Below are 23,964 nucleotides of genomic sequence, written 5' to 3'. Positions count from 1 at the left end.
TTCAAACTTGATTTTGATAAAAGATAAGTTTGTATAACATGAATTTAAATAATATTTTATATTATCCTATTATTTTGTTTTAGATATTTGAATGAATTTAATTAACCAATTTTATAGTAAAAATTAATATTAATTATTAAATAAAAAATAACATAAAAATTGATATTTTATATAAAAAATAGATAAAATATAAATAAAATACATAAAAGATAATATAATATGCTATACAAAATTAATACATAATAACACTTATTTTTGTTGCATGTAATTAATAATTTGATTTTTAATCGAATTTCGAATTCGGTTTATTTTTGTAGAAGAGCTAAAAGTTAAAGTTTGATCAGAACTTTCACTAACATGACTATCATCTTCTGCATCAAGAATGTTTGTATATTCATATTGATTGAATTTAATGTGTTCCAGAATGATTTCTAATAAAGTTATAAATAGTCATGATTGTACATATCATGCTCCAAAAGTCCTCTCTATTGTACCTCTTAAGCTTGAGTAATAATAATTGAACACTTCGTTATGATTTGTAAATCAATCTGTAAGATGATAATGTTCACATTTATATGGATCAATATACTTTTTCGATATTGGATAACTGTCATCTACCAAATAATATTTACCTAATAAATAATAAAATTAGTTACATATCATATGATAACCAAGTAAATATAGCTCATTTGTAAGAATATTATAGAAACTAACCTGGAGGAGGATATTTATAGTAGGAGTTGTAATAGCATCGTCGAATATAGTGCGTCATGCGCAGTGCCTTTTCATCCAGATCTAGGTAATGCAAAAATAAAGCACATATCCCAATCACTCACGACCATTATATTTTGTGTTAGATATCATTTTTTTTCTAATAAATTTGGGTTATTCACTTAGGCTAACTGCATATGAAATATAAGCGCCATAAATTGCTCCTATAGCATTTTAAAAAGATGGCCAATATCATTAATCATTTTTTATTTTTCTATGAACATTCTAAAACTTTGGATCAAATAGCTTTATATATTTTATAGACAACCTCAAACAAGCAATTAATAATGAAAATATTTCATGACCAACCGTGTTTAAGAACATTGCAAACCATCTCTTAAACTCCCCAAGGCTAACCTGAAATGGCTATGCATGCAACCACCAACAAGGCAGAACCACCGAAATGAACACAGAAACCCACAACTAGTTGTATCCCCTTCTTCATTTTCCATAAAGCGAGGTTGAGAACTTGTTGATATTCTTCAGCTGCTCTCAATGGCAAACAAGTCTCACATCGCCCGAGTTTTGAGAAACCAATAACTTATATATCAGAGGCGAACGCAAAGGCTCGTCCCTTCGGGGACATCCGATAAAATTGGAACGATACAGAGAAGATTAGCATGGCCCCTGCGCAAGGATGACACGCACAAATCGAGAAATGGTCCAAATTTTTTTCCGACTCCGTGTTCCCGTTCTCCTCCTTTCTTTCGTTTTCACTTTTCATTGCGCAAAGTTTCCATGGCAGTATGTAACGAAATCTGCTTTTATTTTTAATTTTTTACCTGGCTCTACACTTTATTGTCAATGGATGGCGGAATTGTTGAACGACACTGTTTCTGCTTTGGCGAAAAGATATAAAAGAAAATTTGTTGGGTCTGTCAGAACACCGCGAGACCATCCTGACCACGGTCGTGGCAAGAAGGATCCTCCACCGTTCAGCTGGCACGCATCTGAACTATTAATCCCGCACAGAGAAGTATGGTTAGGGAACAGCATTGGTAAGTTATTGTTGCCTCTTTAGCTCTTCCAAAGTGCTTCTTGTTATTAAAACTGATCTGTCATTTGTACATAGCTCAACTTGAGTAAAGGGATATATATCAATGCAACTTTCAAATCATCAAATCCTTGTGTGAAGAACAAGTCAAAAGAGTTTATGACACAGGATAAACAAGCATAAATTGTGGACAAGGAAATTGGCAGTTTACATTATGAGCAAGAAGATTAAACTAGCTAAATGCTATCGAGTTGAACTTTGATTAGTTTTCAGTTTTAATTCTCATCCAGATCCACTACATTTTATTTATTCATACCCTGTGTGCATAGTTTGTTCATTGGAGCTTAAAAAACACACTCATTTTGACTCTTCTATAGCATAGTCCTTTCATAAAATGGCACTCCCTTTTCTCTGAGTCATATCTAATAATCAATATCAATAATTACATGTATTTTTGGATAATTGTGTTAATACAAGAACTAATGCTTAGCACAATTCTTAAAGAGGGGGTGGGGGGGAGGTCTGATTACAGGGGAAAAAATTTGTTCATACGATCCCTTCAATTTAGTGTTGTGTAGAGGCCTGGAAGATGGGAAAGTACTATGAGAATGTTGTGTTGTACTTACACTGTCATTTGTAGTGTGTTGTTGTTGTTCAGGGCTGGGAATTAATGATACAGTCTGAATATTACTGGCATTAGGAATAGAGCTTATGGACATAAGAGAAAAAGAGGGATTAGTAGTCAGTGTCTTGGTTAGTAGCAGATGGAAGAATATTAGTATGATCAAATAATTCAGCATAGGAAAATTGTGTTCATCAAATTGCACATTTCTTGATAGATATATTCTACCAGATTTAGTCATGCATTTAAAACCATGATGACTGCTATCATAGCCTAGGAAAATGCATTTCTCAGATCTAAGCGGCAACTTATGTTTATTATATGGTCTTAGGAAAGGAAAACAAACACAACCAAATATTTTTAATAGAGTATAGTCTGGTTTTTTATTGTACAGCTTTTCAAAGGGTGACATATAGTTAAGAATGCTAGTAGGTAACCTATTTAATAGATAAACGTCGGTTGAAAATGAATCCTCCCAAAATATCATGGGTAAAGTAGTAGTAAATAATAAGAATAGACCTATTTCAGTGATACTTCTATGTCTTCTCTCAACATTACTTGTTAATGATGAGTATAAGGACAAGAAAACCTTTGCCTTATTCCATGTTTCTGTAAAAATGAAGTAAAAGCTATAGATTTGAATTCCATACCATGGCCAGTTTGTATAGATTTGATTTTGCAGCTTGTTTGTATCTCCATCAAATTTTTATACACTTCAAAGGCTGTTAGAGCTTGAGATTTGTTTGTTAGAAGGAACAAGTAAGAATATTTGGTATAAGCATCAACAAAGCAAACATAGAACCTATATCCATTTCGAGAAGTGATGGGAGAAGGTCCCTAAATATCTGCAAAAACAATTCTAAGGGAGTAGTATATAGTGTGTCAGTGGAGTAAAAGGGAATAGAGTGCATTTTTGATTTGGTACAAGTCTCTCGCACTATATTTGGCACATATTTAGGTGTTAGAGTCAAGCCACATTGCTTAAGAACCTTAATAACAGTAGCTATGTCAGTATGGACTAAATGTTTGTGCCAGAGTTCATATAATGTCATATTTTTTTGAGCTAGCAAGCATTGTTATTTTTTTTTTTTTTTTGATTGTTACCAAAGGTAAAACTACGATCATTAGTGGATATATTGCAAGTGGAATTCAGAAAAAATGGACTTTCATTACTGGAACTAGAAGAAAGTATAGAGTTACAAGAAGATGAATTTGAATTGAAAGGCATACTAGGTATAGCTATGTTATTACAGACTCTTTGATATTTACTACTGAGAGATTCTTTATTCAAATAAAGTTTTTAGGAACAAGAGCACTAGAGCAGATTGTCAAGCACATATATGCGCCCTTTAGTTTGGCCCTTGAGAAGCAGATTCTTAAAAACTGATCACGTACAAGCACAGTATGAGGTACATTGTTGTCAGCAGCAAACTTAGACACACTGAGCAGATTTTGAGTGATTTGAGGGACATATAATAAATTGAGCAATTTATAACTCACATTATTCAATTTTTCAACTAGGTAAGATGAGCCAGAGTTACGAATTTTGATACCTGTACGATTACCTCCATAGAGCCTGTCCGAGTCTGCAATGCATGGTGTGGAGGATAGCAAATGGTGACTAGCACCAGAATCAGGAAACCATGCAGTATTATTTGTAGAAGTAGGCACTGTGTAGTAAGCTCGCGGTTGATGAAAAGTTGGAGAGGGTGGTGAAGGCATGGAATTGGAGTAGGGAACCTCTGTTGGTGATGCATTGGTACCATACCATTGTTTTGTTGGAATTACTGGTCAAAGCGAAAATAACAATTCCAAGCTCCATGTCCTCCTCTTCCACAGATCAGGGATAGTTGATAACCATTACATAATAATTTAATTAAATCTATCAAATTATTTAATAATTTTTAATTATTAACTTTATATAAAGACAATTGTATATGAAATCTTACCTAATTTTACTTAATTAAGAAAAAGACATACTGTATTTATCTAAATTAGTTTTCAAGATATTCCTAGACGTATTATTCTCCAACAAATTTTAATAGTTTTGTGAATTTCCAATAATTATTTACATCCGTCAAATTGGTGGGACCCGTCAAATCCTAATGACACTCAGCAATCACATAGAAGTATAGAACAAGACATAATATCATAGAAAATGAATATAGTCAGACATATTAGTCGCACCAAATGATATTATTAGTTAGATTAATTAATCCTTAAAAAATGATGTTTTTACGTTTGGTAAGGTATGGATCAATTTATTCTCGATCTCACATGTTCCTCTAACTCAATTGGTTAATAGGCCATGTGTGACATTGTCATTAGGATTTGACTAGTCAAGTTGATGGGAGAACCAAATTGACAAACAATAATAATTATTAGACTCAAAACTATTAAAATTTATTGTACTAGTCTAATTTAAAATTTTTTAAAATCAATGTGAATAAATATTTATATTCATAAGAGTAATTATTCAAATTAATCTCTAAAAATTTTAAAAGCGGATATTTTAGTTCTCAAGAAAATTAATACACAAATTAATTCTTAAGATTTTATTTCGACAGACAAATCAATCCTTAAGATTTTAGTCCGACAGACAAATCAATCTCTAATTTATTTTCCGGCAGAGTAATTATTCAAATCAGTCTCCAAAAATTTTAAAAACGGACATTTTAGTCTCAAAAAAAGTTAATACACAGATCAATCTCCAATATTTTTTTCATTAGATATAACAGTCCTTCATCCAAAAAAAATAAAATAAAATAATAATTATTATTATTAATTGAATAATAATATTGTATCATATTATATTATATATATATATATATATATATATAGTCACTAAATAATAATAATAATCAATAAAATTATTAGAGATTATTTTACAAAAAAATTTAAAATTGAAATCATTTGATATTTTTATATTCAATATAATTAAAAGATGTCTTATTTTAAAAATTATTTTGTATTAAAAAAATATTTTAATTTACATTTCAAAATATTATTATTCACCTTACTAATAATATTATTAACAATTTAATTAACAATTTCGTTAGATAACTAACAAAATTTTAATCAAGAGGTAATGACCAATTTAGTACCCGAAAGATTCAAACGCTGACATTTTGGTACCCAACTATTGTTATTGATAAAAAGGTACTTGAATGATTAAAAATTTTGCCAAGCGTGTCCAAGTACTTGCCGGAACATAGCTCCGGTGAGTACGATGTTTACGTGGAGGCCAGTTTTTGCTGACAAGTTTAGTCTTATATTAGATGGAATTTATAATTAAAATTATGCTTATCCTACCTGGAAATTAACTTAACCTAATTGAACATTGGTTTAGCCCCAAACTAATTTTGCCCTAAAACCCAATTTTGTTCTCTTGGCTCACTCGTAGAGCACGATCCTAATCTGGAAGATGCAAGCAGTTAGGGCTCGTGGAAAAGGTGGAACCGTAAGAAAGCACTCATCCATTCAAGCCTTCGACGTTGATGGTAGTTCAGGAGTTGGTAGTAAAATCTATGATGGGTGTTGCTTTTGTCCCCTTCCGGTGGTTCCGTTGAAGTCGAAGACAAGTAGCAACCCTGATAGATGGTTTTTACGTTGCCCTATGTGGAAGGTAACCTAAAAATGTTGATGTATACATGACGAAATGATGCATTCTTCCTGGGTTTCTTTTTTTCACTTTTTCAGATTTACTTTCCGATCTTGTCTGATTCATGAAATTTTTGTGCCATGCTAGAACACACAAGGACGTTGTGGGTATTTTCAATGGTTGGATGAAATAGAAGAGCAATGTGTAGAAGGAGAAATTTCTTCGGAGAATAGCAACATGGTGGGTATAGCAGACCCAAAGAAGAAAAGCAGAATCAACCAGGAGGGTAGTGATGGCTGGGAAAGGGATAGGATGATGATGGTGCTTTTTGTGGTGAATGACATGAAGGAGCAGTTGAGGAGGGTTGAGTTGTTGTTGATTGTTATCTGTATATTGTTTGGGTTAAATCTGGTTTTGAGTCTGCTTTGTATGGCTAAGTAGGAAGACAATGGTCAAATTTAAGAGTTTAAGAATGAAATTTTGTTTCTTTGTAATGTTCTCCTAATTGTAATTGAAATGAATTAATGGATGCACTCTTATGAGTCTTCTGTGACTGAGTTATTGCTGTTGAATTGTGAGCAAGCTATATATAAGATAGGTAAGCCATTAATGAAAAAATGGCATAAACAGAAGTTGTATAAAAACACCTGTCTCATAGCATGAAATCATAATCCATAAGTATCCAGAGTAACATACCTCAGACCCAAAATAACACAAGTTTTGCCCCAAAAAACCTAACATGGCATAATGACACTTATGTTTATAACAAGTAATACTAAATCAGGTCCAACATGGAACTAAAAACTCAACATGCCATAATGGCATTTAGTTGCATAGTATCTACATCAGGTCCAACATGGAATTAAAAATAAAATGAAAATCCAAGAAAGTAAGGTCACTTCTTGATGCTTGCTGAAGCCTTTTTCTTCTTCAAGGATGGGGTGGGCATGAAGCCTGTGAACCTGCTCTGTGTGGCTGGGCTTGCTGCTGCCATGGTTTCCCTAGTCACACTTGGTGGCCTAGATGTGGCTGAATGTTAGGCTTGAAGAGTGGGCCTAACCAAAGGTCCTTGTGACATTGACCCAGGCCCACTACTTGGTCTTGCAACATTGGTTGGTGTGGCTGGGATCTGAGATTTAGATCCAGCAGCATCGCTGGCAACCCTACTGTTGAGCTTGGGTTTCTTCCTCTTCGATTGGTCCTGCCCGTGCCTCTTCTTGGTGGTATTGGTGGTGTTGGCCCTATTGGCCTTGCTGCCACTGGAGGTGCTGGTCCTAAGCTGGTTGCTGGTGTAGTGGCTGCATTAGGGGGTGCAGCAGTTGTTGTAGTAGACATATCAGCCTCAGTGTTCTGTATCAGTAGGGTGTTTAGTTTAAAAAATGGCTTTCTCAGTTCCAGGTGCAACATATTGGAAAGAATAAGGTTTGAACTAAAATACAAAAGTTTACCTCATCAGGCTGACTTTCTGGGTGGTTTTGAGTGAGGTTTTTCTCATCTGCAACATGTGCAGCATGTGCAGCCTCCATAGTCTCTTGAGCTGCTGTTCCAGTTAATATCTCAGGGCAAGTTCTACTATTATGTCCAACCTTGGCAGCCAGGCAATGAATAACTTAAATCAGTATTCAAACAGTTTATGTATGATTAAATGATATTATGTAAGTAGATAGTAGAGAATAAATTCGTTTGACTTACTCTCTTGCAGGTTTGACATGTTATTTGGCCATATCTTCTCTTGGCATTGTATTGGCTCCCAAAGTCTTGTTCGCTGCTGTCCTTCTTCCTTTTCTTTGAAGGTCTGCCAATAGGCCTCTTGTATGGAGGAGGCAGACAAGGCAACCTTTCATGGTGCTCCCAATACTCTTGGCTTGGTATACTGTTAATGTGAAACTGGTAAGTCCTGTTGTATGCCTCGATGGTGAGCTTGTGATGGACATAGTCTTCAGACTTCTCATTCTTCCTCTGGATTGCTGCTATACCATGACAGCATGGTAGTCCAGTCAGCTGCCATTTTCTGCAGGAACATGTCCTCTCTCTTGTGTTCACCCTGACTCTATGTTGCCACTTTCTGACTTCAAATTTGTTGTGGTCATCATTACCACACCACTGTGCCTCCCAGTAGTTAGCTTGTTTTTTTTTCTTCTCTAATATACTCACTTGTATAAGGGCTATATGTCCAGTGTAAGCCATCAGTGCGTCCTTGTGAGTTGCCATCGTTTTCATGATATAGAACCTGAGCTCCTCAAGCATTGTCAGTATGCTTTTCCCCCGCAGACCCACAATGGTTGAATTAAACGATTCACAGTTGTTGCTAATCAAGCTATCTACCTTTGGCCATTCAGAAAACTTGCTTCTCGACCACTGTTCTTGCTCAAATTTATCCAAATACTTCCACGCCTGTTTATTAATCCGTTTCACATTAGCCATTGCATCCTTGAATTCTTGATCAGTAGTTGCTTTTGCACATTGCCAGAATGCTCCCTTAAGTTCCTTATCCTTCCATCGTTTGTTCAGGTTTCTCCACATATGCATACAACAAAATTTGTGTTTCACACCTGGCATCACATCCTGTAATGCTGGTATCAATTCCTGCAATCATGGGTAAATTCAGCAGTTAACATTAATACACTTAAGATACTCAATTAGGAATATAAGATCAACAATGATTGAATACACTGCATATTACCTTTTGCTGGTCGGACATGAAAACCCAGCCATTTTCATTATAGTCCCCTATGTCAGTATGTAACTCCTCGAGAAAGAATCTCTAATTTTCCCGAGTTTCTGCATCGACAACACCGTATGCAATTGGGAAAAGCTGGTTATTCGCGTCCTGACCTACTGCTGTTAGTAACTGCCTTCCAAAGTAGCCTTTCAGAAACGTCCCATCCAACACTATGAAGGGTCTGCACCCTGCTTTAAATCCCTGCTTGCAAGCAGCCAAACAAACATACAAGTTCCTAAACCTAGGCTATCCTTCCTGCTGTGGAGTTGTCCCCATGTTGGCTCTTGACCCAGGATTAGCCTTGATGATCTCATTCAGATAGTCTCTAAGTCTCAGGTATTGATCCTTTTCCGTTCCTTCAATAACATCTTTAGCCTTATCCATAGCCCTGTACATCATCCTCTCATTAACTGAGATGTCATACTCCACCTTAAACCACTCATGTGCCTCCCTTTGTAACATGTTAGGATGGATTCTGAGTTTCGGCACAAGCTCCTCAGCAGCCCAGGCACAACTCACTGACTTACTCTTGTTGCTTCTCGGACACGTATGCTCATCCACAAATGTCTTAATCTGAAACGAGGCTGGATAGTTGGTCCTAGAACAGTAACACAACCAAGGACAGTCGGGGTCGTAGCAAATCACCCTGCACCTCTTATTCTCATTCCTAAGATAGAATACCCGTCTCCCTATTTGTATGTTGTACTTTTGCACTGCTGCTTTAAAGTGTTCCATGGTCTCAAACTCCATGTTCAACTCTAGAGTAATTTTCCCATAGGGTGTGTTCAGGTTATGTTGAGGAAAAAACAGGTTCATCTTCATCATCAGATCCAGGAGGGCTATACAGTTCATCAGATTCGTATTGGTACATCTCAGGTCCCATGTCTCCATCTGCTTTGTTTGGGTTAGGCACCTCTACCCTTGGTGCTTCATCATCCTTTTCAGGTACAATCCTCTGCCCAGATGGTTGAGGCCGTGGATGATTTCTCCTTGTATTTGTCCTTTCCTTTCTTTGTGTTTCTGTATCTGTTAATACATCAGGTGATGATATATGTCAGTCATCATTCAATATTTATCAAAAAATGATGTAACAAAACAGAAATACTAGTATTACCTGCTGCATTTTTTGTAGCTGTTTCCTCTGCCCTCAACTCATCCACCACTGGTTCTTCAATATTAGCACCTTCATTGGCAACAGGTGCATCATAATCATTGGATTAATAAACCCAATACTTATCCAAAAATGCTATAACAAATAGAAATAATAGTTTTACCTGCTGCATTCTGAGTAGCTGCTTCCTCTGCCCTCAACTCATCCACCAATGGTTCTTCAATGTTAGCACCTTCGTTGGCAACATGTGCATCATCATCATTCTTCTCATTTGTTTCTTCATTTACTGTTTCAGCTTCTACAGGATCACCTTCAGGCTGTTCAGATTTAGCAACTCTTCTTTCTTGTGATAAACCACTGGGTGGTGGTCTTGGATGCCTCTTTCTCACCCTCTTAACAACTTTCTCTGGAGCTGCAGGTTGTTCAGTCTCTTTATCCCCATTCATAACACCACCCTCACATTTATCCGACTCATTAACATCAACACCCTTCTCAATCACAACTTCATTCAAAGTCTCTTTAACAACAACTGTCAAAGCTTTATTCAACTGATTAACCTCGCCAGTTTCCTCACTCACAACTTCAGTTTCCTTCTCATCACCAGGTGGATTGACCTCAACCACACTCTCACTGCTACCATAAGACACCACATCGTCATCAATGATTTCAGTGTTGGCATCAATGGGTGATCAAAATAAAGGTGGACAGTGTTGTCATTTTTAATTGCACTCTCACACATCCTCATCATTTCAGCATCTGTCCTAGCACTCTAAGACCCTGACCTAATTCGAAACCAGGTTCTAGCCAATACGCCTCATTAATCCAGGGTACCCAGGTCTAAAAACAACCCCTCAACAAAAAATAAATTACATGTCTCCACACTCACCCTGTGTATCTCAGTTACTAAACCCCCTTCGTATATCACATTCCCATCTCTAACCCTTTTCAAGCAACCCATGTGATGATACACAAACGGAACTACACGATCCATCTAAGAAATAGTAGAGAGAAGATACAATGAATAAACAGGATGTCACCAGCAAATGCAAAAAATCAGAACTTAAACCAAGAACATGAAGCAAAACGTACCTCTTTGTAGGGTTGCTCCTTGCGAAGAATGGTGATCCAACGATGCCATTTGAGAACCGTTACCCTTGATTCGACAATGTCTCTCGCCTTGTATCGTTCTTCTTCACGCCAAGCTTCCAGAGCAACGTCTCTCTCTCTCTACGTGACCTTTGAGTTTCGCTAGTAGTGACACACTAACCACAGTAACTCAGTAACTAGTAACAACATATGCTAATTGGGTTTTAGGGCAAAATTAATTTGGAGCTAAACCAATGTTCAACTAGGTTAAGTTAACTTCCAGGTAGGATAAGCATAATTTTAATTATAAATTCCATCTAATATAAAACTAAACTTGTCAGCAAAAACCGACGTCCACGTAAGCATCGTACTCACCGGAGCTATGTTCCGTCAAGCACTTGGACATGCTTGCCAAAATTTTTAATCATTCAAATACCTTTTTGTCAATAACAATAATTGAGTACCAAAATGTCAGCATTTGAATCTTTCGGGTACCGAATTGGTCATTACCTCTTCTAATCAATAATAAACTAATAAATATTTTTAAATTTTATCATTTATGAATGATTATTTAGATTTTATTTTTTAAAAATATAAAATTAATAATTTTTAATTATAATTATTTAAAGTTGGTTGATTAAAAATTATATACCTATACTTTTTCTTTAATTAATTCTTTCAAATCAAAATATTCATATCAACAAATAAAAGATAATTCGAGAGTCAATGACAGTTTAATTAAAATTGTGAAATGATCTCACTAGTAGGAGCTAACGACTTCACAGAAATCCATCTCCACCTAAATAAAATGATTATACCCTTCGCAACCGGTGCGTTCATTAGGCATTAGCCGTAGCCACTGTTTCCCCTTTCCAACTTTCCGATGGACAACAAACCGCCAGAGCAACTGACGCCGACATCGACGGAGGAGGAAGTCACCGCAGCAGCCACCGACGAAACAACTTCTATTTTCCCTCTGTTCCCTCTCACAGCAAGCTCCTCCTCTACGCTGGCCACTAGTACGGTCCCTCAATGGCTCTCCAACTCCAGCTTCACCGCCGACGTGTCTCTCATAAACGACGCCGTTGCCTCCCAACTCCTCAGCGAAACCGCCCTATCGCCACCACAGCGCCACCGCTCCGACGACGACGAGGAACACGAAGAAGATGGCGGAAATCGAGCTGAGGAGAAGGCCGTTCCTCGTTCTTCCTACGAGATTCTAGAATCTTCCGAGTCTGAGGGAAGAGATAAGAAGGAGAAGAGGAGTAAGAAGAGTAAGAAGCGGAAGCGCGATAGGTCACGTGAGAGAGGCGGACTCGACAGTTATAATTCGAGGAAGTCGGGCGTTCGAGCTTGGGCCGATTCAGAGTCGTCCACCGCCGCCAAAGACTATTATTTCGATTCTCACGGTGATCGTGATAATCTTGCATTTGGTTGCATCTATAGGTACTTTTTTTTTTTTATAATTTCATACTTTAAATTGAATAGTTAGAGTAAGCTTGCATTGGTGGTTGGTTTCAAGTGACTTTTGTTGAGGTTTTGAGTGCTTAGTGTTTTTTGGTTGAATGACGGAGATTGTGTGGTGCAAATTTGGTCATGTTAGGCATATTGGTGATTCACTTACTGGGAATCGAGAATCAAATGTAGTACTCTATATGCATTTTCATGGTCAAAATTCATAGAACTAGCCAACTAGGAAGTATGAACCATAGGGTTGCAACTATTGTTTGTTTGTTTGTGTATGCCCATAAATCAGGTTGGGGCTAATATACCCATAAAGGGAAAATAAAATCACTTGTTGAAGTAGAGAAAGAAATGGGGAGGTGAATCTGAGTTTCACTTTTCTTCTGTCAGATTTAATAAATTTAACAATAACAACTACATTGATGTGTAGCCGTGTAGGGAATTTTAGTTTAGTGTGTGTTGAACCTTTGACTTTTATTCACCTGAAGAGTTCTTTCTTTTTACCTGAGCTATTCGAAGTATGAGTAATGAATGCTGAAGGATTTTATAACTACCATGCAGAATGGATATTGCATGGTACAAACCTTACAATCCTTCGAAACTATCTGGGCTAAATGTTAGAAGATTATATTGGCGGAACCATAGTGTTTCTCTCTTGGAAAAAGAGAGCGATGTGGATACATTGGATGGTACAATGAAGTCTGCTGGTCGTTACTGGTCTGGGAAGTATATAGCTCTGGAACGGCACAAAAGTTTTAAGCGTCTTCGTCTTGTTGCACCAAAATTGTCTTCCGTTTTGGCGGATGACGAGTTTATACCTTTGTCTGATATTGGGACATCTCATCGAGCTGTGGATAGTGATTCTGTCTCTAAAACTGCATCAGTGGTTGAAGAATCTTGGGAAGATGAAATGTTAAACAAAACTCGGGAGTTTAACAAACTCACAAGGGAGCATCCCGATGATGAGAAAGTTTGGTTAGCTTTTGCTGAGTTCCAAGATAAGGTTGCAGGGATGCAACGACAAAAAGGTGCTCGCTTGCAGACTCTTGAAAAGAAGATTAGCATTCTGGAAAAGTCAGTTGAGCTTAACCCAGACAATGATGTGCTATTGCTTTACCTTTTGAAAACATATCAAACAAGAGACAGCTCTGATGTGCTAATTGGGAGATGGCAGAAGATACTTGTGCAACACTCTGGAAGCTATAAGTTGTGGAGAGAATTCTTGCATGTTGTTCAGAGAGATTTCTCCAGATTTAAGGTTTCAGAGGTTAGGAAGATGTATGCACATGCAATTGAAGCTCTATCTGCTTCATGCAGCAAGCACTCTAGGCAGGTTCTTAATATTTTATTCTTTACCCTCTCTTCTATTTTGTGCTTGAAACTGCACATTGCCTATCTGTTGAGTTATTTATCTTAATTGCATAGGTAGTGCCATATTCCATAGAAAACAATGATCAGATCCCTTATTTGGATTTATGATAATGAAACAGGGTAAGAAAATAAATTGAGAGATACTGTTCACTGAGCAACCCCTTTTTCTTTATTTTTTATTAACTCTGGGAGTGGTTGTAATGTGAGCCATAATTGGATTATAGTGAAATCTCATGTAGTGCCATTTTCTTTTATCTATGGACTACAAGAGTTAAAAAATTGGTCCCGTCAGCATATATGTCTTTAAAGAAAGAAATTTTGTTAATGAGCTTTGTATGTCTGAGGTCTTGTAGTTGATTTTACACACTTTACCAGACTGTTTTCACCAAGTAATTTCATGTCATGTGAATACTTTGTTTTAAGCAGGTTCACCGAGGTGCTGATCCCTCTTCGCCAGATCCTGTAATTGTTGAGCTAGAACTTGGTCTTGTGGATATATTTCTCAGTCTTTGCAGATTTGAATGGCAGGCTGGTTACAGGGAGTTGGCCACTGCTTTATTTCAGGCTGAAATTGAGTTTAGTTTGTTCTGTCCACCTTTGCTTTTCACAGAGCAGAGTAAGCAAAGATTGTTTGAATATTTTTGGAATAGTGGTGGTGCTAGAGTTGGAGAAGAAGGAGCTCTTGGTTGGTCCACCTGGTTGGAGAAAGAGGAGGAAACTAGGCAGCGGATTGTCAAAGAGGAGCTTTCACGTGAAAATGAGGGTGGTGGCTGGACTGGTTGGTCAGAACCATTGTCTAAAGATAAGGAGGTTGCTGCCAAAGTTGAAGATGAAGTCAACGATGATTTGGTTATGGAGGATAATGAGGATGAAGATGAAGATGAAGATGTTGAGCCAGAAGTTGATAATGAAACACTGATGAAAATGCTAGGAATTGATGTCAATGCTGGGGATGGTGGTGAAGTGAATGATGCTTCAACTTGGATCAAATGGTCAGAAGTAGAATCTTCCAGAGATTGTGATCAGTGGATGCCTCTGCATACGAAATCTGGTAGAGTTCTCCTTCTTTATTCACTTGTCCCTCCTATACAGTATTGCTACATAGTGTGTGCACACACGACATGTTTTCTATGCTTTAATTTTTCTTGACTCTCTCCATGCAATGCGTACATTGTGCTGATTTTAGCATGTTGATTAACCATGAACAGATATGACCTCTACTGCTATTGGAACACCCAAAGCAGAAGCCGATGAACAACTGTTGAGAACCGTCTTATATGAAGATGTGAATGAGTACCTATTCTCCTTGAGCACAGCAGAGGCTCGATTATCTTTGGTATCCCAGTTCATTGACTTCTATGGTGGGAAGATATCTCAATTGTAATCTTCTTGGTCTTATATATCCTTTCCTACTCCCTAGGTTGCATCACAGTTGGTTGTGGGATCAGTTTTCAAAACCTAGGATTCGCATAGTATGATGGGTCCTTCCTTGCTTTGATGTGGCTTGGGCTTATTTGTATTTTAACCAGTTGAATGCTACTCATTTTGCCTGTCTTGCTTTTGTAGGGTTTCGTCAAACAGTCCAACTTGGACAGAGAATGTCCTTAGCTTTGAGGATCTGCCAGAATCTATGTTAGAGAAGTTGAAAAGCACCCATGAAGTGTTGACAAAAGAAGAAAGCAGTCCTACTGATTTCAGTTTTGGTTTTCTATCAGGCAGTATCTCGAGGAATGCTGATATGATGAAATTTCTACGCAATGCTGTCTTACTTTTCTTGACTGTTTTTCCACGTAATCACATATTGGAAGAAGCTGTCCTTATTTCTGAAGAGCTATTAGTAACAAAAATTAATCCTTCTAATTGCATGGTTACACCATGTCGAGCTTTAGCAAAGTCTCTCTTAAAAAGTGATAGGCAGGTACTCATTTTTCCTCTCCTCTCAATTTCTCTTTTTTGTAACATGAATAAGTGTCTTCCTAAACAGAAGAGTTAGTATCTACTAGAATTATATTACAACTATCCTTGTTGATATAATGATATACTTGTTATGATGAATCAACATTATGTTTTTGTTTGTTACACTGAAGAGCATACCACAAGAGGAAAAGCGAAAATAAAAATAGAGTGATGTTAGGGCATGTTTAGTTTTCATTTTCAGTGTTCTTCTTTTCAAGGTTTTGTGAAGTAAAAAGTGAAAATCATAAAAATAATAAAATCCTTTTTTATTTCATTTTCTTTTCTTCACAATATCTTAGAGGCCCTTGCTTTTCAAATTTTATGTAGGACAGTATTTGTTACTCTGCCTGTTTCTTACTATCTGTACTTATTTTTGGTTAATGTAGGATGTTCTATTATGTGGTATATATGCTCAAAGAGAGGCAAGTTATGGTAACATTGATCATGCAAGAAAAGTGTTTGACATGGCATTATTATCCGTGGAAGGGCTTCCTGTGGTATGTATTTGTATTTATCCTACTTTGCTTTTTGTTGTTATTTTTGTATGTTTTTGGATTTAATGATGATATCTTATCCTCTGATCATGACCCTGTTTGTCTTATAATATAACAAATTAAATGCAGATTCTGTGTATTACACAGGTATTATGCCTAAGACTTTATTCTTTTTGTAATTGCTTTTGTTTACTTTATGGAGTAGGAACGACAGTCCAATGCTCCTCTTTTATATTTCTGGTATGCTGAGATGGAGCTTGCAAATAAATCTGATAATGATCGTGAATCTTCACATAGAGCAATACATATATTGTCATGCTTGGGTAGTGATACAAAATATAGCCCATTTAAAAGTCAAGCAACAAGTTTGCATCAACTTAGAGCACGTCAAGGGTTTAAGGAAAAACTGAGAACTGTACGATCATCTTGGGTTCGTGGTATAATAAATGATCAGTCTGTCGCTCTAATATGTTCCGCTGCACTGTTTGAGGAGCTCACCTCTGGGTGGGATGCAGGCATTGATGTTATGGATCAAGCTTTTGCAGTTGTGCTTCCAGGTTATGCATCTTTAGTAGCTAGTTTCTTGTCAGGAAAACATATCATACAGAAGCAGTTTGTCTTGTTACAGGAACTGACATTGTATATTCCTTAATACATGTTGACTTTGTTGCTTATGTTGTTTGTCTGTTTTGTTGCTACCTGCAGAAACGAGAAGCCATAGCTATCAACTTGAATTTTTGTTTAACTATTACATAAGGATGCTTCAGAGACATCAGAGCCAATCAAGTCTGGCTAAAGTTTGGGAGTCCATCTCCAAGGGACTCCAGATGTATCCCTTCAGTCCAGAACTTCTTAAAGGTGTAGTGGAGGTTGGCCATCTGTACACAACATCTAATAAAGTGCGGCGGGTGCTTGATGGCTATTGTTACAAGTAACATCCTTATTCAGTTTTCTGTGTATTATACTTTCAAACTTTGCTATGAGTTTTTAAAGCACTCATTTTTTTTTTAAATGTAAATCTTCAGGAAACCATCTGTTGTTCTCTGGCTTTTTGCATTGTCGTATGAGATGTCTAGAGGTGGTTCACGGCATAGAATCCGTGGGTTGTTTGAAAGGGCGTTGGGTTCTGATAAACTTAGTAGTTCTGTGGTACTATGGCGATGCTACATTGCGTATGAAATGGACATTGTAAAGGATCCTTCTGCAGCTCGACGTGTTTTCTTCCGTGCTATCCATGCGTGCCCCTGGTGAGAACTTGTGTTTTAGATGTGCGAATGATATAAACTGTTGCCTTAGATGATGTAGAAATAATTAGTTTTTAGAGTTGAGTGTTAATGAACTTAGGACTTTACCCCCAAAAATGTTGTGTCTATAAGCATATCACTAGACTCTCATCCTTAACCCAAATGTTTTTAATTTAGAATTCAGACCTAGAAATATGAACTTTTCAAATATCTTGAAGCTTACCTTTTACTGAAATGTGTTGTGAGCAAGCATGCCTGGTACCTGTTGTATCTACTCCTGTGATATTTATATATTTATTTCAATATGCATACCAGGTCAAAGAGACTATGGTTGGATGGCTTTCTCAGACTGAACTCTGTCCTTACTGCGAAAGAGCTATCTGATCTGCAGGAAGTTATGCGTGACAAGGAGTTGAATCTGAGAACTGACATTTATGAGATCCTTCTACAGGAATCATGACATTTCTTTCTCTGTTTGTGCCTGGATCTTATGAGAGTTGCGTTAAGATTTGTGGGGGTTTGCAACCCAGATACTGTGAATTGTTGCTTTAATGAGCAGCAATTGATGCTTCAAGGTCATAACTTGTAAATTCTGATGCAAATTGTAAAAATTGCTCAATGGCGATGCAAAATTTTTAGAGGTCATCCTTGGGTAAGGTAGCTAAATATCGTGCCTGGCCTTTTCCACCACAACAAAAACATGTATCCTCTGTTGATTTATTTTGCTTATTATTTCTTTTTTAATTCCACTTCTAGTGAGATCTTTTTTTGTTAATATAATTTTTCTTATTATCAAAATCTTGTCATTTACCTATTCACATTTGCTTCAGAAAATGGAGCGGTGCTAGCTGGGTTCTTTTCATAATTTCTTAAAAGCACTTCATTGTTATGTTTATGTTCAATAAGGAGGCAAGAAATTAGTTTAAAATATTTTTTAAATTCTTCTTCTCGATACTGCTGCTGCAGGAGTACATTTGAGGCATGGAAGGTCGAGAAAGTTTTATCTTTTTTCTACATAATTTTATTTGTGAGATAATTCAAAACGTTGAATTTATCATTTATAGATTTAAAATCTTGTACACATAAGTGTGTCCACTCATATGGGGCTTGAAAAGGTATCATTGTCTTTTGATGATTATACATTTCTTCAAGATTCTTTCACAGATCTACAGAATCATTTAATATGAGATAATCATTTTTCAATCCTTTATCGTTAACCTTCTGCGATGTTTTATTTTTAGCATTAATGGTATTTTCAAGATCCATTAAATTAAGATGAATTTCGGTGTCTAATATTCATGATAAGTAGTTGTTTCCAGATATATTAAGAGCATTAAATTCAAGATGAGAGAATTTTGACATAATAAAAATTTATTACTTAAGTCTTCTTAAATTTTGATGTACTGATAACGTGTTGTGAAATAAATAAATAAAAAAGAAGAAATAAATATAAAATAAAAAAGTATAATAGAGAATTTTAGTATTAATATTCATCAATATTATTATATCAATATAATATAAATGATTCATATATATTCACTAAGTATATGTTGCAGGGTATAGAGAGAGAGAAAGAGGAGAGAGAGAGGAGTGTTTGTTGTGTGTCTTTTTTTTGCCTTAGATTATGCTTTTATATGCATACAAAATTTACTTTTTCAAACTTCATTAAATTTGCTTCATTTTGAGAACTTGTACCTTTCATCATAGAAAAACTGAGCCGCCCATATAAATGGACATCCATCCTTATCACAATAGAATTGATATTTAAACTCATTTCTGTTCCCTTCTTTGGAAATATGGGAAATCTTGATAATTCATTCTCTCTTCATGTCTTTGAATTTTCTCACTAAATTCTCTGGAGACAGGGGTACTATTTTATCCCGGCCAACATATGAATAGCAAAAGTAGAATTCTCTTTCGAAATAATTCTTCTCAACTCCAGTTTTCAAGTTGTGTTAAGATTATGGTATCACTGCACCAAATTATTTTAAATGGTTCAGAAATTGAACTAAACTGTTTTTTTTTTTTTTTTACATAGAAACTTGTTTTAAACCAATTTATAATATCACTTTAAACTACTTTATATGCTAAAATTAATTTTTAACATATAAAAAATTAATTTTAACTTCTCTCTTTCTTCTTTTTTTTTTTATCTCTTTTTTCCTAAAATTTTTTATTTAAATTAATTATATATATTATTTACCAAAATTCATAACGCATAGAATATTTACTGATATATGTAATTTTATACATTTCAGGTACTGTGACGCAAGGTACATTAAACACATATCTCGAGTATTCAGTTTCTTAGATACATGTATTAATATTACGTACTTGTATTATTCAACTCGTATGATTAATTAAATATTTGACTCAGTCCCTTAAAATAACTATTTAAATTTTTTAAGTTAAAAAATTAGCAATTTAAAAATTTTTAAATTAAAAAATGATATGTGCAAAACTTCTTGATACATCGATATAATGGTATATTAAGTATAAAAAATTTAATCCCAAAATAAAAAAAGTATCTATGGTATAATTTAGTTCAACTTAGTTAAACTGATTTTTTTAAATACCTACATATAGATCTTAACATTAACATGTTTAGACACGTAGAACTAACTAACAGTCTACATTAATATGTCATGTCAGCATGCCATTAATAAGAAATAGTTGAGGGACTAACGAGAATCATGAATGTCAACTTTGAGGATTAAAATGAGTAAATTGAAATTTTGGGAATAAGTTTGAGGCGCAAGTGCAACTTTAGATATCAATACGAGTATTAACTCATTCTTTATATACCATACTTGTCTAATATGTCATATTGTCATTGTGGTTGAGTCTTATTGTGCGGGTATTGTTGAGACTTTTAATATTCTGTGTTACTAGTAGTTATCCTGAGTTTTTAACAAGAAAATTCTTATAATTATTGAAACTGTGGAAGCAGGAATTCAGTGAGATTAAGGATGATAACACTACTAGAATCTGCAGGTACCTACCCCCACCTTATTTAATGCGGGACGAATTTTTAGTGGGACGAGATCTTGGATGGGACGGGACGGGGTCAAGGTCAGATTTAGGTAATATCTTTTTTTACTCGTCCCTATATTAAAAAAGCTTATATGCATGTTCATTGTTCACACTAATTTTATGTAAATCGAAGCTATAATGCTCGATTTACATTAATTCTATGTAAATCGAATCAATTACTACTAATGCACTAATTACATGTAAATCGAATCTAGCTGATTCTATTTACTACTTTTGCAGCATATTACTATTTGTACATATTATTGGAATTGTTTATTTATTGTATATTAATTTTAAAACATAAATATTAATAAAAAATATCCTTATTTGGATTTAAATAAAATAACAAAAAAATTAAAATGTATAAAAATAGAAATTTAATTTTTATATTTTTGTTCAAATTCCAAAAATTCTACACTTTTATAAACTTAAGAATTCAAAACGGAATAATAAACGATTTCTAAAAATTTATTAAAAATCATTCTTTTGATTAATTGGCATTTAAAAATCATTACTGAAATTTTTGATATTGAAAAAACTAATATAAAGCATAGTCCTCTAAGATGGCATAGGATTATAGGAGTTAAAAATTGAATTTTTTTAGAATTAGAAGTAACAGATAGTTATACAATATAAATGACTAACTATATTTATACAATATGTAATTTAAGAAATAATTAAAATACTATATCAATTAAATTACCACCTTGTAGAGTTGTAGGACTATACTTTATATTAATATTTTCAACATTAAAAGCCTCAATAATGATTTTTTATATGTTAACTAGTGTATGTTTCCGTGTCCTACACGAGATAATACATAAAATTATATAAATTTTTTTATTAAATTTAAATAAAAAATATACATAGTAATTATTATTATAAATATTTTACAACTTAAAATATTAAAAATAATTAATATTTATTTTAATCAATTTAAATTTATTGAATGGTCATCTCATTTGCCCGGTTAAGCAAGTATTTGGAGTTTGAATCTCGTCTTGTGTGTATCACAATCCATTAGTTAGTGACAGACCCTTAATAAATAGAGCATCAATATGTGGTGGATTAATTCTCGACTTGTCAAGTTAGGAATCCATAGAAAAAAATTGTATTTGTCTTTAAAATAGATTAATTTTTCAATAATAAAAATACTTATGAATTTTTGTCTTTGTTAAAATTTACTTGGGACAATTTTATTTATTGCTATCGTATTCATTCTTGAAATCAAAATAATATGATCAACATTATTACTTATTAAACTTCACATTTTATGAAATAATTTTTAAATTTTCAAATTCATAAACTTATGTCATTACAAAAGTTATTAGATCGATTAATATTTTTTGGTAATATGGTGTATCGAAACACCATCGTTGAGTATTAGTTAGTGTGAAAAGAAACCGATAGCAACTTTTGTTATTCAATATATAATTTATTCTATTGAAAAATAAATTAATATGGTAATGAGGACTCAGGAGAGCGTGAGAAACCCACTTACCATCCCTCATTCCTATTTAAAAAAAATGTCCCCGTTCTTTCTCCGTCATTGCAAGTTCCTGTTTAATTACCCCTTAGAGAACGTAGATCTCTTCGGGTATCTACGAATATTCTTTGAAATTTTTTTAAAAAATTAACAGAAAAAGACATAATATAATAAATCATAAAATAATCAATTCAATATAATTCAACACAATTTATAACATATTTGTTATGAAAAATAACATTTCAAAAGGAGAAAACATAAAAAAATAATCCAACATAATAACATAACATAATTTTTTAGAACAATACTGAGCGACATAGTGATGGACTTGATGAGAGGTAGAGAAAGTGAGTTAGAGAAAGAGAATCAAGGCTGAAAATGAATCTGGAAGAGAAAGAAAAAATTTGAATTTGAGGCAGAAATTAGGATTACTAAATTCAATAAATGAATTTACGTATATATAAATTAGGATAAATTAATAATTTTATATTCGCGTATATTTAATAATTTTCATGGGGCGGGTACTTATGTCCGTTCCCCTATTAGGAGTGGCAAATGGGAAAGTCCGCCCTGTCTCGCCAAAAGCCCGCCCCGCCAAGTAAGACGGTTCTGAATTTTCCCCTGCCCGTCTAATGGTAGGCTGGCGGGATCTACTTTTTTTTATAAGTCATTAAATATTAAACAATATATATAATTTCACAACAATTTCAATAAATTTATAATTTCTAAAAATATAAAAAAATTATAATTTTTAAATTCATGTACATTAACGCTTTATAATTATAAATGTGTAATAAATATAATTATAAATATTTTTTTGAAACAAAATAATGAAACCAACATTGTCCAAAGCAAAACAAATATTATCCAGAATATAACTTAAAACTTCTTCAATTATCATCTTCATCATTTTGTAGATCAATAACATCATAGAAATTTGTAAAAAAATGGCTCTATCAAAATAAAAGTTTGGTCCAGCGAGAAAGCCTGCCCTGCTCTGCCGAAACTCGCCAAATCCTGTGGATTAGGCGGTGCAGGGTAGGCGGAATTTTTAAGTTTGGTGGCCATAAATTTCCAGCCCAACCCGCATTTTTTGGCGGGTTATACGCCCAGCTCGACAAATTTTGACCCGTTTGCCACCCCTAGTCCCCATTTATTTTCGAATGGCAGGTCGTGAGGATTTCAGGGGTCCCCATCTAACTCCAAAACGCGAGTAATCCCTGCAAATACCCGTTTCGGCTGTTTTTGTGATCATTCTTATTGCTAGCATTCATTGGTTCGTGACGTTGAGCTATTCTAGCTACTCAATTCTTAGATAATCAAAGTTTAGGTTATATCATTTTTATAAAGTTACATGTATCCTTGTTATAACAATATTAATAAAAGATAAATGGATAAACACTAAACTATTGTTTGGATATAAGATAAAAAATAAGAGGAAAGAAAATGAAAAGAAAAGTATATTTTTTGTGTGTGCTGTTTAGATGAAAAAAATGAATGAAAAGAAAATAGAGAAAAAAATTTCTTTTGCTTGAATGGAAGGAAAAGTAAGAAGAGAAAAAATTATAATAGAGAAAAATTATATTAATGTTTTTATATATTATATATAAATTATATTTCAAATGGTAACTCTGTATTTTTATCCCTGTTTGCATTTTTGAATCAGTTTTCTTCGCAATTTTGAAGAGAAAAAGTTTACGTGAGCTTCATATACACTTTTATGTTTTTCATTCAATTTCTTTGTTGAACCAAATGATGAAAAATTGATTTTTCCATCCATTTTCTTCCTCAGCATGTTATTTCTCTACAAATTCTTCTAATCTAAACAATGCATAAATATATCACATTTTTTATATATATAACAATAACTAATATCACATATTAGGTTAATTTATGTTGATAAATCAAAGTCACCCTAAAATTACCTGAATCCCCTAAATCCAATAACGTTGTCTAGTTGTCTCCATTTAAATCGAATTTAATGAATTCGAATTAGGATAATAAGTAAT

At 34.4% G+C, this 23,964-nt stretch overlaps 2 protein-coding genes, 1 long non-coding RNA gene and 1 other non-coding gene across 5 annotated transcripts; 3 read left to right on the top strand and 1 right to left on the bottom strand.

Annotated features, from left to right (window-relative positions):
* Positions 1-1,095: 1,095 nt before the first annotated feature.
* Positions 1,096-6,545, top strand: LOC112802409 (uncharacterized). 2 transcript variants are annotated; one of them, XM_025845620.3, is made up of 3 exons: positions 1,096-1,769; positions 5,791-6,012; positions 6,136-6,545. In XM_025845620.3, the coding sequence occupies exons 2-3, from the start codon at positions 5,812-5,814 to the stop codon at positions 6,427-6,429; spliced, it is 495 nt and encodes a 164-aa protein (XP_025701405.1). In that variant the 5' UTR covers positions 1,096-1,769; positions 5,791-5,811; the 3' UTR covers positions 6,430-6,545. The 2 variants fall into 2 exon arrangements, 1 of the variants encoding a protein (XP_025701405.1); XR_011882367.1 differs by lacking the exons at positions 5,791-6,012; positions 6,136-6,545 and adding an exon at positions 3,685-4,568.
* Positions 1,342-1,444, top strand: LOC112804760 (U6 spliceosomal RNA). Its single transcript, XR_003203376.1, has one exon. It is a non-coding gene; the product is annotated as a U6 spliceosomal RNA (small nuclear RNA).
* Positions 1,517-3,689, bottom strand: LOC140184752 (uncharacterized). Its single transcript, XR_011882368.1, has 2 exons — positions 2,392-3,689; positions 1,517-1,826 (listed from the first exon to the last, which is right to left on the bottom strand). It is a non-coding gene; the product is annotated as an uncharacterized lncRNA (long non-coding RNA).
* A 5,087-nt stretch (positions 6,546-11,632) lies between the features above and the next one.
* On the top strand, positions 11,633-18,234 carry LOC112802408 (uncharacterized). The gene is made up of 10 exons (XM_025845619.3): positions 11,633-12,353; positions 12,933-13,704; positions 14,169-14,793; positions 14,951-15,122; positions 15,309-15,660; positions 16,085-16,195; positions 16,398-16,749; positions 16,898-17,123; positions 17,218-17,439; positions 17,752-18,234. Exons 1-10 carry the CDS (start codon positions 11,791-11,793, stop codon positions 17,894-17,896), a joined length of 3,540 nt encoding a protein of 1,179 aa, XP_025701404.1. The 5' UTR covers positions 11,633-11,790; the 3' UTR covers positions 17,897-18,234.
* The last annotated feature ends 5,730 nt before the right edge of the window (positions 18,235-23,964 follow it).

This window comes from Arachis hypogaea, chromosome 5, assembly GCF_003086295.3.
Source record: "Arachis hypogaea cultivar Tifrunner chromosome 5, arahy.Tifrunner.gnm2.J5K5, whole genome shotgun sequence".
Taxonomy (NCBI): Eukaryota; Viridiplantae; Streptophyta; class Magnoliopsida; order Fabales; family Fabaceae; genus Arachis; species Arachis hypogaea.
Note: the sequence above shows the minus strand (reverse complement) of the source record. Positions and strands in the feature narration are given on the sequence as shown.

Bases quoted from the DNA above. Each gene is read 5' to 3' on its own strand.
- LOC112802409 (XM_025845620.3), top strand. From the start codon at position 5,812: ATGCAAGCAGTTAGGGCTCGTGGAAAAGGTGGAACCGTAAGAAAGCAC. The intron at 6,013-6,135 runs GTAACCTAAAAA...GTGCCATGCTAG, and splicing joins TACGTTGCCCTATGTGGAAG to AACACACAAGGACGTTGTGG.
- LOC112802408 (XM_025845619.3), top strand. From the start codon at position 11,791: ATGGACAACAAACCGCCAGAGCAACTGACGCCGACATCGACGGAGGAG. The intron at 14,794-14,950 runs GTAGAGTTCTCC...AACCATGAACAG, and splicing joins GCCTCTGCATACGAAATCTG to ATATGACCTCTACTGCTATT. The intron at 16,750-16,897 runs GTTATGCATCTT...TGCTACCTGCAG, and splicing joins TTTTGCAGTTGTGCTTCCAG to AAACGAGAAGCCATAGCTAT.